Here is a 16,364-nt window from a genome sequence, read left to right on the forward strand (position 1 = left end):
AATGAAATGAAATGAAATGAAATGAAATGAAATGAAATGAAATGAAATGAAATGAAATGAAATGAAATGAAATGAAATGAAATGAAATGAAATGAAATGAAATGAAATGAAATGAAATGAAATGAAATGAAATGAAATGAAATGAAATGAAATGAAATGAAATGAAATGAAATGAAATGAAATGAAATGAAATGAAATGAAATGAAATGAAAGAAACGAAACGAAACGAAACGAAACGAAATGAAATGAAATTATATTAGATTAGATTAGATTAGATTAGATTAAATTAAATTAAATTAAATTAAATTAAATTAACATAAATTAAATTAAATTAAATTAAATTAAATTAAATTAAATTAAATTAAATTAAATTAAATTAAATTAAATTAAATTAAATAAATTAAATGAAATTAAATCAAATGAAATGAAACGAAGGAAATGAAATGAAATGAAACGAAAGAAATATAATGAAATGAAACGAAAGAAGTAAAATGAAATGAAAAGAAAGAGATACAATGTAATGAAATATAATGAAATGAAATGAAATGAAATGAAATGCAATGGAATGGAATGGAATGGAATGGAATGGAAGGGAATGGAATGGAATGGAATGGAACGAAATGGAATGAAATGGATCGAAATGGAATGAAATGGAATTAAGTAAAGAGGTAAAATAGAATAAAATGAAAAAATAGAATAAACTAGAGTAAAATGGAATAAAACGGAATAAAATGGAATAAATTGGAATAAAATGGAATAACGTGGAATAAAATGGAATACAATGAAATAAAATGGAATGAAATAGAAAAAAATGGAAAAAATGGAAAAAACTATAACATCATTATTTCCGAAAATTCAACGATTTTCTTACAATGTAACGTTGAATACATATAGATCCAAATATTTGCAAGAAATGTCTCCTTTTACCGACCATATCTCGGTTTGTATTGTATCTAGAATATCTTGTAAAATATGAATCTCATTTTTCTTAAGCTCTCATAAGCTTCATTTTTGGTTTGTATACTTTTTCGATTGAACTCATATTTTTTTTATTTAACATGAAAACCGTTAAAAAAGCGTGACTTTTTTGAATGAAAATTCGCTATTTTCAACCATAAACAGCTTAAACAGTATTGACTTTCTGCAAAAAGCTAATTAAACAAAAGTTGCTTAAAAGGTTATCCTTTATCGATTCCGGTGATTATTTTGAGTAAAAGAATTTCCACCTCAATAAGGGGTGCCAACCACCCCTGGGGAGGAAGCACATATTGGCGTTATATAACTTTTAGTATGTGAGTACTTTCCCATCAACTCACCAAATTTCAAGTGAGTCGGTTTAGTTCGACAAAATTTAGAGGTGAATAGCCCGAATGACCGGAATAATATGGTTTCTTACAATTCTCCCTTTTTAATCTACTACTAATTTCCATATGTATGGTTTTCTCTTTAGTAGTTTGAACAATTGGCTACTCGACAAAGTTTTGAAAAAATTCAATAAGTCTATCATCCCTTTCGTTTCTGTTTATCCGACCGTAGACTTCTGTACAATATTTTAATTTTTCTATCTCTGTATTTTCGTTAAAATCTTCCATTATAATAATTATTACCTACTCGGTTTAAATGGATTTCAAAATGTTGTCTATATCTTCGTAAATATATTCAATATTCTGGTTTGTCAGCAATTATAGCTTAAACTTCTATAATGTTTACTTTTGTTTGATCTGATTTAAATGCATGAATATAATTCTGATTGAGTATGGAGTGAAATTTACTACCGCTGCAAGAATTGTTTTGCTTAGTATCATCCCGACATCATATTCCAGTGAACCGCCTTGACTTCCTGAATGATACACTGATTTATTGTTAATTGTTATCTCTTCTGTATCGGTTACTGGACGGCGCTAATTCCTAATATATCTTTAATGTGTCTGTGTTTATTTCTTTGACTGCAATATTCACTTTTCTAGCTTGATGGACATTCTAAGTTCTTATTCTAAGAAATATTTTCATAATTTTTAAGATTAACAGCTTTAAAATCCGGGCATGCGTTCAGGAATAATTTTTAAACTCATGATATTGTTGATCTTATTATCAATATATTCTGTTAATACATTGATTTTTAATAACAAATAAGGTATCAGATGGTTTTGGAAAGGCCTTTTACTTGCTTATGCACTGTAAAAATCACTATAATAAACTGTATTGGTGGCAGTTACTATTATTATTACATCTATACTAGTTCAATATTAATATTTTTCTTATCAGTTCCTTCTCGTAGATCGTAACATAAAATTATGTAGCATTCTAATCTCATCTAGTCTTTCTGTTCTTCTTACATCAGATGCTTTTTGTCTTTAAGACTTGATTGTGTGACCTTTCTACCAAACTCTCTTCTTTCATTAAACTTCACCCATTGCATGTACTATTGATAAACTCCAAAAACTTTCTAATGGGAAGTTCAAGGATTTTCTCTGCATTAATATTTGTCTTGCCCGTACCTAAGCGTCTCTTAAAGGACATAGGTATATACTTCGTTTTACATTTTTGGCGCCATAATACATTCATCATGTCTGTTTTGTATCTACTGTACAACTGTTATCCTAGATGAGAGTTTCCAGCCATCATCTCTGTGGCCGTCTTCAGTTCTCTTCTATTAAGATACAATAGATTAGATGAGAACTTCTTGTCCATGTTACACCGGCTATCAAAGGCTCTCACAAGAAGAGACTCAAGGATGACAACAATACCATATGTTAAGGGATTATCAGAAAAATTAAAAAATCGAAACGTCAAATTTACTGAAATTGGTATTCAATGAAAACGTTTGTATTGATACACGAAAAGTACTAACCGATTTTTCTCGAAAATAGTTTGTCATAGGGACTTCATCTTTATATCAGAGCATCATAATATTATTATAAAAAATCGAAATGTGTTCAATGTTATATCAAAATAATGAAATTTTGAAAGACAAAAAAGTTAAACGTACGGCTTATGAAATTCAATTAAAAAAACGTATTCACGCCAAACGATTGAGTACGTTTCACTAAATAGGTAATATACAAAATTTTAAAAGATATTTAAATTAAACCTATGTAAACGTGCCATGTTTATATCGGTTTAACTCTCGTGCTTTTAGTTGTAACTCATTTTTCGATGATAAGTTGATTTCGCCAAAACAGCATAAAATTCAATCGACATTAAATGACAGCATTAGTGTATTTTTCAAGACTCTTGGGATATTCAGGATCACTGAGTCTGAGAGTGGTCAGACTTGCTATATACATTTATAATTTCATTTGTTTCCAACAGTACCGGTCCCCGTTGGTCGTACTAGTACTCTGTGAAACCAATAGGTTACCGTCAGTTTCAATCCCCATGTTTGACGAAACATGGAACGTGGAAATTTGACGAACAATTATGCAGTTCCAGAATTATTGCTACTATTAATAGTACTCATATTCCAATTGAGTTTAGATTTCAATGTTACTCCCAGATATTTAGCTTGATATGTATATAACTAGTTTATCTCAAATAACTTCACCTCACGTAAACCGATAATTTCATCTCTTATGTGTAAAAACAACTAAATTATTTGTAGAAGGGTTAAGGGAAAAGACCTGCGTTAGACACCATTTCTCTGTGTAGTTAAGTGACTGGAGAGAGTACAAAAAAATGGTCCATTAGAAATTAGCACGCTGTAGTCTGCAAAGCTTAGTGTAAGTAATCCCTGGCTACTAAGCCCGTCGATCACATCATCAACAATTACGTTCCACAGCGTTGATGATATTAGTTTGTCTTCCACTTGTTGGTGACAGCACACTGTCGATATTTTTATTAGATCATACATGAGTTTTCATAGATATATCAGAACTAAAGAATTTGAGTTACCTACCTATATGGTGTTTCGTTAGTATTTTTTCTTATCAGTGTTCTGTGTATAAACCCGAATGTATTAAATGAAAGTTTAGTGTTTAAGAATGTAGAAAATGTCACCGCTCGGTTGTCAGTCTGTCTCGAGATAGACATCAGACTTGCAGGATGATTCACATATTTTTTCTGCTATATATGTTGTAATTCTGATTATCATGTTTTAAATATTATTTTGCTATTACCTCGTTTTTGGAGATCCTTTCGGAGAGAACCGGTTCATATATAAAACTTTCCATAAGTTAAGTAATCCGCTAACGCTTTTACATGCTGGAGTCAAATAAAAACAAAAAAATTTACTGGTGATTGTTTAAAAAAATTAATAGACCTTGCATCTCAATTATCTGTTAATTTAAATATATTTTATTAAAACTGTGGTTTTTCTAGGGCGTTATAGCAAAGAGATTCCCAGTGGACATGTTAGGCGACGTTTTACAACTTCTTAGAAGCTCAACATCAAACCAAGCCGATCAAATAGCCAGTGTGATAAGAAAATGGGCAAAAGAGCAACGTTTAAGTGTAAATTAAATTTAAGTGAAACTAAAAATCACAAGCAATTCTAGGTATATGTTGTTAAGGTACCGTTTTTTTCAATAAAATTATAGTAAATTATGATTTGTAGTTACTGATGATTTGTAAATAATAAACATTTTTTTGATGTTTTCACTCCTTTTCTTTCCTTTTTCTTCTTTTCTGCTTTTCACTCGCCAGCTTAAAATTCGAATCCTACATTTAGCTTTTATTTTTTGTTACCTTTTTGTTCTCTAATAATTTTTATTATTTTTTGTGGGTTATTTTTTTAATATTTTTAATTAGTATTTCTTTTATTAAACCTTAACTGGTGACGTAATCTAATCTTCATATAACTTTTGACGTGGGGTCCAGCGGGACTCCAACTTTTAAAATTACATACTGATTACTAAAATAATATTTTTGTAACAAAAAAACATTACACATATAAAACATATTTTATCAGTTGTGCATTAAAAACTTTAGAAAATATTTTGAAATAATTTAAACCAAAATATAATTATTTTTTCCTACAAGTAAAAAAATATGAATCAGTATATCGTCAACGATTTAGTTATAAAAAAATAAGGTAAACAGATAAAAATCTAAAAAAACTTTTCTTTAAATTAACTTATACAATATATTCCAACAAAAATTTGACCCCCCCCCCCCAAGAGGTTTTTTCAAAATTAAAAAAAAAACATGTCAATTTGTATTTGTATTGGGAGGTGGATGAATTTTCATGCAAATTTTATGCCCTCAAATGTAACTCCCTACTGCTCCGCATCAACCCCCAGGTTTTTTTAAATATCATGGTTGGTCGAGTTGCACATCATTTGAAAGGTAATTTTTTTTTCTTTACACGACACTATTTTTTTTTTAATTTACGGAATAACTTTGGGTTATATATAATAGATAATTTTGGATTTAACTAATTTATCTTCGTACATTTGCAAATACCTACGGTGTCAATAATCGACATTCTATCGCAATTCTTTGTCGCAACTCTGCAAGATCTGCAGGTGAAGTGGCATATATTTTTGATTTTAGGCGTTCCCACAAAAAAAAACAAAGGCGAAAGATCCGGTGACTTGGCCGGTCAGTCTATTAGACCCCTTCTACGCCGTCTAATCCAACGCCGTGGAAAAGCTTGATTCAAAAATTATCTTGCGCGTATATCATAGGTGGGAGTGCCTCGTTCTGTTGTAAAGTCAGTTCATCCTCTAAAAGATGATTATCAGATTAGAATGTGTCAGTGATCAGCGGATTAAATACGGTTTCTAAAAATTGAAATAGGCTGTTTGGTTGAAATTTCCGTCAAGAAATAATGGTCCAATAACGTGATTTCCTAAAATTCCAACCCATAAATTTAACTTCTGAGGTGTTTGTGTATGTGTCTAAATGAATGAGGATTAGGGTTACTCTAATAGCGACAATTATGTCTATTAACAACACATATTGTACAATCGATCGACGATCAAGATCATCTTCATTTAATTAATGAAGTAATCGTATTTTATAAGGGTGAAATTAATGGGATTTTATATTTTGATAAACACTAGATTCTGATAGACCAGAGGCACGAGATAGATGTTTTTCTTATTATTACTGGTATTCAACCAATAAATGAGTTAAATCTAAAATTATCTTTACAGTTATTACTCAAATTAAAAAAAAAATACGTGTAGAGAAGAAAATTACCTTTAAAACGATTACTCGACCACACTTGCTATTTAAAAAAAATTGGGGTTGATGCAGGGCAGTAAGGGGTTAAATTTGATGGTATGAATTTTGAATAAAGGTTTGCCACCCTCTCAATACAAATTGACGTGTTTTCTTATATTTTGAACAAACTCTTGGTTTTTGAGTTTCTGGGGGGGGGGGGGGTCAAATTTTTTCGTTGGAATACTCTGTATATGTACTGCCAACAGGTTTTACTATTAAAAACTAAAATATAATATATAGTAAAGTTCATACCTACTTCACAGTCTTTCGGTACACATTTTTTCGATAGATTCTAAACAGATAGGGACAATATAAAATCTGCAAGCCACAGAAGTCTTCTTGTCTTTTGTTGTGGGACATTTGTTGTTCTTGTGTGTTTTGTGTAAAACGTGTTGTCGCTATTTAAATGAATTAGAATAATAACAAAGAAAAAATGTAATATTTAGATTTTGAATAAATTAGCAATTAATTTAAATTACGAAAAATAGCTGACTTAACTTATGGCTGTTATCTGTACAAAGAAAAAACACTTACCTTTGAAATATGGTGTATTAATTATAGCAAGCGGAATAGAGTAGCATCTGCGCGTCGCAACGCCAGGGCCGAGGCACAAAAAAGGGACGTCACCGATAAACCGGAGATGTTTTCAGTACGCTGTCTCGATTTAAATTGCCTTTTGCATTGCGCTTTTGAATAGCGATAATGTAACTAAATGGTCACAGAAATTTGATATTGTGTAACGTTTTTGAAACATGGTAGTTTCGAAGTAACAAAGACAAGTCAATTTCTTTGAACTTAAAAACATATTACACATGTCAGCCAGTTTACCAATAAGATATTACTGAAGAGAAGAAAAATAATATACTGTAATATTTTAAAGTAAATAAGTAGTTAGAATATATAATAAAACAAGATCATATTATAATACAGTAATAAAAATATGTAAATAAATACTAAATATTTTCCCGAGCAAGAACAAGTTTAAGAATTGAATTGTTATATCAATTGTTAATATCAATTCTCTCTGCAAACAGTTGTTGATCAGTCGTATACTCATGTGTCCTATTATTAGATCCGTGTCTAGTTATTTTATAAATTTAAAATGTTTATGTTTACTTTGGTTTTAGCAGGAGTATAAAATGTATGAGTAGACAAGAGATATATTTAGCAGCTAATCAGAAATAGCTATAGGCCATCTTTGCGTTCTTTGAGGGGTAAAAAGAATCATGCACTTTTGGTCCAAACTACCCACCCCTTCTTTCCTGGTGTAGAACTGAATGATCTCGGGTTTTTCAGATTACCTATTAGGTGATTTAGATCTGTGCGTTAATGATATCGTTATAACAGCCTTATTTCGTTTTGGTACATATAATAAAAGTTTCATTTCTTTTTTAAAACCATACATTGATGACTTCATCAATATATGGTTTCTATTACAGTTCTATGCAAGTTTTATTTGTCGAAAATTGCTCAGGAATTTAAGTATCCCACATATGTAATTTTTCTAGAATTTAACTCTCCCCAATCATCTGAATAGAGCTGAACCAATTAGCTGCAATAATATTTCTGCCGCTTTCAAAAATTATCTTTAATAGTCCAAGTGGCGATTAAGTGGGAATCAAGAAATTTTTTCATTGGCTGATAATCCTTCTCCTACTTCTGTCGGTATATATTTAAGCATTGTAAAAATAAAAATTTTGAGCATCACAAAGAGCCACTTTTATACCATATTTGTTGGATTTATTAGGCATATAAATTTTAAACTTGTACCTTCCTCTAAATCCTATTAACATTTGGTCGATCCACATAAGATTATTAACACGGCAAATCCAAGGAACGGCCGCCGATCGATCAATCTTTTTCCTCTCGTTCCTAGAATATACGTTATCAAATCTCAGGTAAGTTAATATGGTAACTATTCTTTTTAGGGATATTGTGCACCGGAAAATTGATCTACTCATTCCATCTACTGCATACATTAATTATAGATCGTCAATATATGATTTAAAAACTATTCTTAGAAAAAAACAGCCTAACTAACGCTTTAGGTTCTGTTTTGTCTATATCTTTTAGTTCCACTTTTTGTTTCCTTTTGTACTTCTGTCTTGATAAAGCCAGTCTTTCATTTGTCTTTTTTAGTATTTTTTCTATTGCATCTCTAATAAAAATACATTGTATACAAATATTAATTTGACTTTGATCTGCTAAAGTTCTTATGAGGCCTTTAAGACCTCTAGACTCTGCGCTGGCAGTATCGACCTGTTAAACCTATCGACCTGTCTTTCATAAAACGTACTACCAACATCGCTTGAACTGTCTAATTTTTGTTCATTATGTTCACTACGATTGCTGTTTTTTTTCCTCTTCAGTAACAGTGTGATATTATTCCTAATATATCAAAATTTTTAAATAATGTTAGTCATATTTTTATATTTTTCATTGTGCAATTGGAATTATTTTTAATCAAGAATCGGGGACGCCCTAACTGAGTCAAGTTTATAGTAAATACAGAACTTTAACAAACATATCATTTTTACTATGGTGGGCTTACTTACATATACACCATATTGTTTGATCACGTCGTCATGCAAGGACGAATATAAAAGCGGTAAACAATGAATTGAGAAGAGATTGAGAGTTGAGTTGTAGAGTTGGGTCGTAGAGTTGGGTTATTAAATTGAGCAAATAAGTAGGGTCGATAACTTAGAGTTCGAGATCGTAGTTCTCTTCGGCTTCATTTAAGTACTATTTTAAATGTTAACAATTAGTATATCAAAATGTTAATCGACTTGAGTTATAAATAAAGATAGAGGTGCTGAGAGAAGTAACCTTTATTATATGGTAATCCTATCCAACCATTATGTATTACATTTTGAAGAAACATTTTGATTTTTTACAATTTTTTTTAAACGGATATTTTTTTTGTGATTGATATGAATGAATGTGAATATTCCTTGAACTTTTACGAGTATCACACTACATTAGACTATTGAATTTATGTTTTCGTTCCTAAATGCCCAGCAGTTGGGAGGATTTTTTCGGAATACTAGACACCATTACGCAAGATATATCGAAGCAAAGTATAAGGATCTTAAAAAAAGAAATACCTAAAAACAAGGTAAAAAGATGGAGGTAAAGACACAGTTATATGAAGCATTCAAAGTTCGTACACCTTGTAATAAAAATTGGGAAGTCTATGTCACTGCGATTTAAAAATCAAAAAAAAAAATAAACGCATGTGCGCTCACAGAACATGCATTAACGTTAAAACATGAATTTAATTTCGAGGATTCCTGTACTTTGGCAAGGGAAAAATACCATTCAAAACGTGTTTTCTTGGAAATGTGTTTCATAAAATCGAATACGTCTTGTATAAATAAAAAGTCTGACATAGATAAACTGAGCAACATTTATTGTTAGTTACTGACAAAATATCAAAAATAAAATAAAGATTTACTTTTACATATACACACCATAATACACCTGCATACAAAACATGTTGCATACCATCAAGACAGGTTTAATATACTTCTTTCATTAATATAACATGAAGAACACCTAATTACTTTTTAATCATACTAGTTTTGTTTTTTCTTTCTGTTCTCTATGGATCAGTTAAAACACACCATTAAAAGATGTCACAAACAAAATTTTTACTATCATAACTAAATTTTAAAATATATTTTGTTTATTATTTTATGTTATATTTTATATGTGTTATTAATGTTGAGTGTCATAGCTTTATATAAATAATCTCAACGACTATTAAGTTGCACTGACAATTTGTGATATATTGTAAATATTTACACATTCTTCTAATTACAGTGTCTTGAAGAAGGAATAAAACAATTCCGAAAGCTAGAACAAAAGTCAAAAGAGTGTTTCTGTAACATCCTGGTAAAACCTTCTGACTGCAGCCCTAATAAACTGTGTTGTTTGTTTATATCGACAGTCAATAATATCCAGTATTTCTTATATATATATATATATATATATATATATATAGTAGACTCCCTCTATAACGAGAACTGAAATGGCAGACTAATTACCTCGTTATAAGCCGATCTCGTTATATCAGACAACAATAATACTGTGTGCATACATATGAATATTTAGTTTTCTAAAACATTAACTTCCTATAGTGAAACCATTCGGAGCAACATAAGATGATAATACTGCCGTCCTAACATGAAAAGTCCTATCTGCAAAATTTGGTAAAATGACTTTATTGGCTCACGGCATTCGTAAACATATTATCTATGTATGTACAAAATGAAATTGTCCTATAAGCGTCTTAAGTGCCTTATTATATACCTAAATGGTTTGTCCTAACTGACTAAAAAGCCATGTTTACTAATATAAATTGTCCTATCTCACATATACTAAGAAAAATTGTCCGTTTTGACTTTAAAAATGCAGTTAGGACTATTTAAGCTAGTATTTTATACTGAGCGGCATCATTTAGGACAATTTTTGCCTAGTATGATATAAGCATGTGTGTAACATAACTTCAAATAATTAATTAAAAAGGGGATTTTAAGGAAAGGGGAAACAAAAATTTTTTATTGTCAGACATTGGGAATACTCTCATGCTTTTTGGAATTTTAAGTAAATATATTGTGAGAAATGGATGAAGGGTAAGTTTAATAATGTTACCTTAGGTATAAGCAATAACTGATCGTAATTATTGTTTGTAGTAGTAGCAAAAGATATAGACGCACATGCGTCTATATTTTCTGGTTGTAGCAATGCAGCATGTAGTAGCCAGAACAGCGATAGGTGTAAACGTATGGTATTTAGCCAAAAGCGAGAATGATCCAGATTATGCACCTGGGACGTCCAATAAATTCGACAATAATATAAATGGAAATGAGTCGGATTCTAGTTTCGAATCTAACTATTATCATTTATGTTACATATATTAGGATGTAAATTGTGTACTAAGTTTTAAAACTTCTTCTTCTTTTTATATAGACATGACTCTGTCTGTTTTTCAATGTACCTCCAGTAAGTTGCCGTTTCATTGTTTTCGTGGTCTTCCTACTGATCTCATCGATTTCGTGGTCTTCCAACTGATTGTCTTCTTATTGGGGAACCGTCTCTTGCCGTATTTACTACTCTATTTGTTGTCATTCGGCTTGTATGATCGTTCCATTCTACTCTTGTATTTCTTACACAGTTCTTAGTTTGTCTGATGTACCTCACCTTGCATATACATTGTATCTCTGTACTCTGTATCTTATCTTAGCTCTATCACATAGTGTTTTGCCATCAATGTTTCTAAGTGTTTTCATCTCTTCTGTTTCTAACATCCTCTTTGTCCTCTCTGTGTCATGTCTTGTTTCTGCTGCGTATGCCATTATTGGTCTGATGACTGTTTTGTAAATTTTGTCGTTCATTTCTTTTCCGATATTTTTATTTCTTCATATTGTTTCATTCAGGCAGCATGCGGCACTGTTTGCTCTATTCACTTGAACTTCCTTTTCAGTTTCGAGCTTTCCGTAGCTAGATAATGTAATGCCTAGATATTTAAACTCCATCACTTCTCCTATTATCTTACCTTCCAGCTCCAATTTACATCTTAGTAAATTTGCTGTTGTAAGCATGCATTTTGTCTTTTTTGGGTAAATTAACATTTTTCTGGCGATTATATTAAATTGGTGCAGCTTAAGTTGTAAATCATCTTCACTTTGAGAGATCAGTATTGCGTCGTCTACATAGTAGATTATTTTAAGTTGTTTTTCTACCATTTGGTATCCTTTTTTAGGTATTTCATCCATAATCAGGTTAAATAATAAAGGACTCATAGAATATCCCTGCCTTATCCCATTGCCAGTTACAATAGGGTCGGTTAGTTCTTCTACTTTTATTGTGTTTTTTTGGTAGATATTTTTGATCGTTTTGATTATTCCTGGAGGTATCTCTCTTGCGTACAGTAAGTGGATAACGTCTTTTAGTTTAACCCAGTCAAATGCCTTCTTAAGGTTCACGAAACATAGATATGCCGGTTTGTTGTATTCTAATGATTTCTCTTGCATTTGCCTCATTATAAATATAGCGTCGATGCATAATCTTCCCGACCCAAATCCTTGTGGTTCTTCTGGCTGTGTTATAATTTCATTCAGTTTATTTGTTATCACTTTGGTTGTTAATTTTAGTGTTATGTTTCATAAATTAATTCCCATTCCCTTGATCTCCATTCTTGAGGAATACTATTTTTTGTTTTATTATTTTATAAAACTTAGTATAATAAAATTAAAAGTGTTCAGTTAATTTGAATTTTAGTTTTATTTAGGACAATTTTAGTAAGTAATACAAAAAAACGTACTTCAGATACACTAAGCTAAATTGTCCTAAGTGGCAATTTAATCAAAAATCGACTAATCTGGAAAGAATAAAACAAAATTCTGACTAGCAATTAAATTCTATTCTCTGACATAATATATAAAATAAAACATAAAGACTTCTTTAAATTACCAAGCGTTATACAATGAAAAGAAACAAAAACTTGATTTTCTCAAAACCTAAATTTTGCAGATAGGACCTTTCATGTTAGGACGGTAGAATAAATATTGTTTAAAAGGCGTTTTAAAAAAAAAGTTGTTTACTTTTATTGTCAATGAAATACATTAAAACAAAAGAGTTTTTTTATTGTCAATGATATAGGTTAAAACAAAAAATCTGTACTTGCATTTTTCCCAACTAGATAATGTATAAAGCCCATTTTCAAGGATAACATAAACTATTGCTTCTGCAATTGGAAGAATTCTCTCATTTTTGACTGCTTTAAATTGTTCAGTATTATTCTATCTATCATATTTTCTAAATATGTGAAACAGTTGTATTTATTGTAAAGAAGTTTATTGCGGGCGTCAGTTATATTTATTGCGGGGCCGTTTAAAAAGGTATTTATTTATAGCCACGTCCGGGCCAAAAAAGTAAAAAAACACGTTTTTCAATTTTATTTTCTCTCGTTATAACCAAATTTGCCTCGCTATAGAGGGTTATAGTTCAATAGAAATTTTACGGGACATCTAATGTACCTCGTTATAAGCGAAACCTCGTAATAACCGTGTTCGTTATAGAGGGAGTATACTGTATATATATATATATATATATAGATATATTTAATTACGCCTGTTATAATTTTTTGTCGTCATTTCAATTCATAAACATTTTCCGTTTTCTATATTCCTCTCTATACTTTGTTTAGTTACTAGTAATTTTTTAAACGTGATTATATTTACCTATCGCACTGTTGTGCCCTATTCGGTTTCTCTTTTAATAACCGTTATGAACATATGTGTATTTGATTATCTGTAGATTAGCAGAAAGTAGATGTTTAATAAAGATAAGAGGATAACTGGCCACGCGCCAGGCATTAGAAGTGCTCTACTCTGTGGTCTCCCCTTAAGATAGGCTAATATTTTGCAAGGGCAACTTGGTTGAGGCAATAAAGAAAATTGAAACTTTAACCGCTTATAATTATTATTTTACCATTAAATTAAATTATATTTTTTAGAGTGTTTTTTTCTGTTATTAAAAAAGTATGATAAAAAGACTATACTGAAATATTTATTTTTTTTTAAGAATACAATAAACATTTCATTTGGTATTAATGTAAGATTTATCGCTAGTAAATTCTGACAACCTCCTAGACGGGTCAGTAAATATTCTTGAAATAAACTTCAGTCTTAAATTTTATGATAGTAAGATATTTGTTTTTGCAGTCGTATCATTACACATACTAGATGACAAGAACAAAGTGGTACTCAATTATACTTCTTATATTATACAATGCCGTGAAAGTTTTCACTACACACAATTCGGGACGATTGTTATCAAAGCATCCCAGGTCATTGGGTTTTTCTAGATATAAGAACCTCTCCAAGGAGTAGTAAGACCATGACGTTGGTGGAGGGGCTCAGGTCCGTCTTGGTCGCAGTTGTTGTAAGGCGAGCACGACGGGTAAGTTAGGGACTTCTCAAAATGGAATTACGCGAGACTGGAATCCGGAGATAAGTGCAAAATTCCATTGCCGATCAATTACCTTAACAGCGTTCTGATAGCCCTTCCACAATTTGTTGTAGCCTAAGAGGTCGCTAAGTAACTTCTATTTGGACTTCGGGTGTAAGACGCAACCTACGTTTTATTAGCCTTCTTCCGATATACGTGACTGCCAAGAGTGACCATTCATTCCGTGCACCTCGTGAGAAAAAATGGACAAACAGTTAAACTAGAATAAGGAGACTTGCAAAGATTACAAGAAAGATCACAATAATCCGTATAAAAATGGTTTTCATAAAACTTATTAGATTTCTGCAATTTAATGAACATTACTCAAAAGTTGTATTTAGCATGCTAAGTAAGGGCTTTAGCAAAACCTAAGATAGAGCTAAGATTAATACTATTCTATACTAATCCTCTCTGATGTGTTCTTTGGGGCTTCCGAGGTCTCAGTCTCCCGAGCCGCCAGACACTACTACACTCACTAGTTACTTTACTACCATAGACTAATCCGAGCCAAGCTGATCATTGATAGTAGATTTGAAACAAGAAAGAAAATGGAAAATAATCAGAAATTAGACATGGAAAAACTAAAACAAGAAAAACAAACGTACGAAGAGAGAATAAAGGAAATATTGACGACCAAAGAAGATATAGAACACAAACATATCGATGAAATAAACATGATATTTACTGAAACTCTAATGAAAGTAAGTAAATAAATAGCGCAGTCAACAACAAAAAAAGAAAGTTTCATATCCCAGGAAACAAAGATCCTTATGAACACAAAAGAACATTACCAAAACAAGGGGACAGAAATAAAATGGAATACAAAGAAATAAACAAAACTATTAGAAAAAATATCAAGGTTTGTAAACGGAGAGTACAGGAAGAAAAGATAGAGAAACCAATTGAAAAAAATAGAAACATGAAGTGCTTAAAGCAGAACCTGGGAAACAGACAAATTAATAGCATAAAGAGCAAAGAAGGAGTGGAGACCATCCATATAAAAGAAATTTTACACATAACGCACGAATATTATTACGGTGGGCCAGGGCACGTGGTCCGCATGCATGAGAATAGTATCCCCAGAAAATTACTAAATGCAAGAATGCAGGGAAAAAGACCTGTTGGAAGACCTAAAAAGAGATGGGAAGACGAAGTCGATGAGGATGCCAGGAACTGCTTGGAAGCGCGTTCATGGAAAAGAAAAGTGGTAAATCGAAATGATTGGAGAAGCCTGTTGAAGGAGGACAAGGCCCGATTTGGGCTGTAGTGCCATTGGATGGATGGCACGAATATTATACAAATTTCTATAAAACAGAACAAAAACCAACCCAAGAAATCCTTTATCAGTTACAACTGAAAATAAAGAACGTTATCTCTGACCTACAACCAGAAATCAGTAAAAATGAAATAAAAAAGGCACTCAAAGAAATGAAGGATAACAAATCTTCTGGGAAAGATGAAGATATCTAAACTATAAAAATCCGAATATACAGATCATAATATTATGTTCCTTACGTGTTTTTTAATTAGAATAGGAATCAAATAAGAAAAACTGTTTCTATTCACAATAACGATACCTTTTCAAAACACCTCTACCTATGACTGCCTTTTGAAAATTTTAAATCAAAATTTAATCTGCAAATTGACAGGACCTCTTCTTAAAAACCTGCATCTCCTACTTCAAGGTGTTCTCCTCCTGGGTCGATCTTTGCCCAAAGAAATTATCTCTCATCGAAATAAAATATCAACAATCAAATGCTACTTACAAGTCTCCAAATCTAATTAAATAAACCTAATATAAATTACCTAGTCAATAACATATCCTTTAGTTTTTAAAAACGTCCGTTTTTAATCTGCAATTTGGTTTCCTATTTCAGAATTCCAGTTTATTCTTGAGAATATAATTCACTTGTAGTTTTCCATCACGAAATTAATATAATACTAATTTTTCTACAAGATACAAACGGGTCTATCTTATAATAAGAAGCACATTACAAAATATTGCTGAAGATCAAAAAAGAGTTTTTAAAACAAAATTTAAAAAATTTAGGTGATTTTTAGAATGAAAAAGATCAAAAGTCACTTAATTATGTAAATAAGTACACACAGTCGAGTTTCATTTACAGATCAATATTCTGAACTAGAAATTTACAGAGATGCTCGGATCTAAATTATGAACTTAG

At 31.0% G+C, this 16,364-nt stretch overlaps 1 protein-coding gene across 1 annotated transcript in view; it reads left to right on the forward strand.

The window, feature by feature from the left end:
- The window catches only part of Ttc26 (tetratricopeptide repeat domain 26), a 139,427-nt gene extending 134,877 nt beyond the window's left edge, over positions 1–4,550 (forward strand). The window contains exon 10 of the mRNA XM_072529786.1: positions 4,318–4,550. Within this exon, the coding sequence (XP_072385887.1) occupies positions 4,318–4,458 (141 nt within the window). The 3' untranslated portion in view covers positions 4,459–4,550. The remainder of the gene's footprint in view (positions 1–4,317) is intronic.
- Positions 4,551–16,364: the final 11,814 nt, after the last annotated feature.

The sequence above is a fragment of the Diabrotica undecimpunctata genome, chromosome 4 (assembly GCF_040954645.1).
Source record: "Diabrotica undecimpunctata isolate CICGRU chromosome 4, icDiaUnde3, whole genome shotgun sequence".
Classification (NCBI taxonomy): domain Eukaryota; kingdom Metazoa; phylum Arthropoda; class Insecta; order Coleoptera; family Chrysomelidae; genus Diabrotica; species Diabrotica undecimpunctata.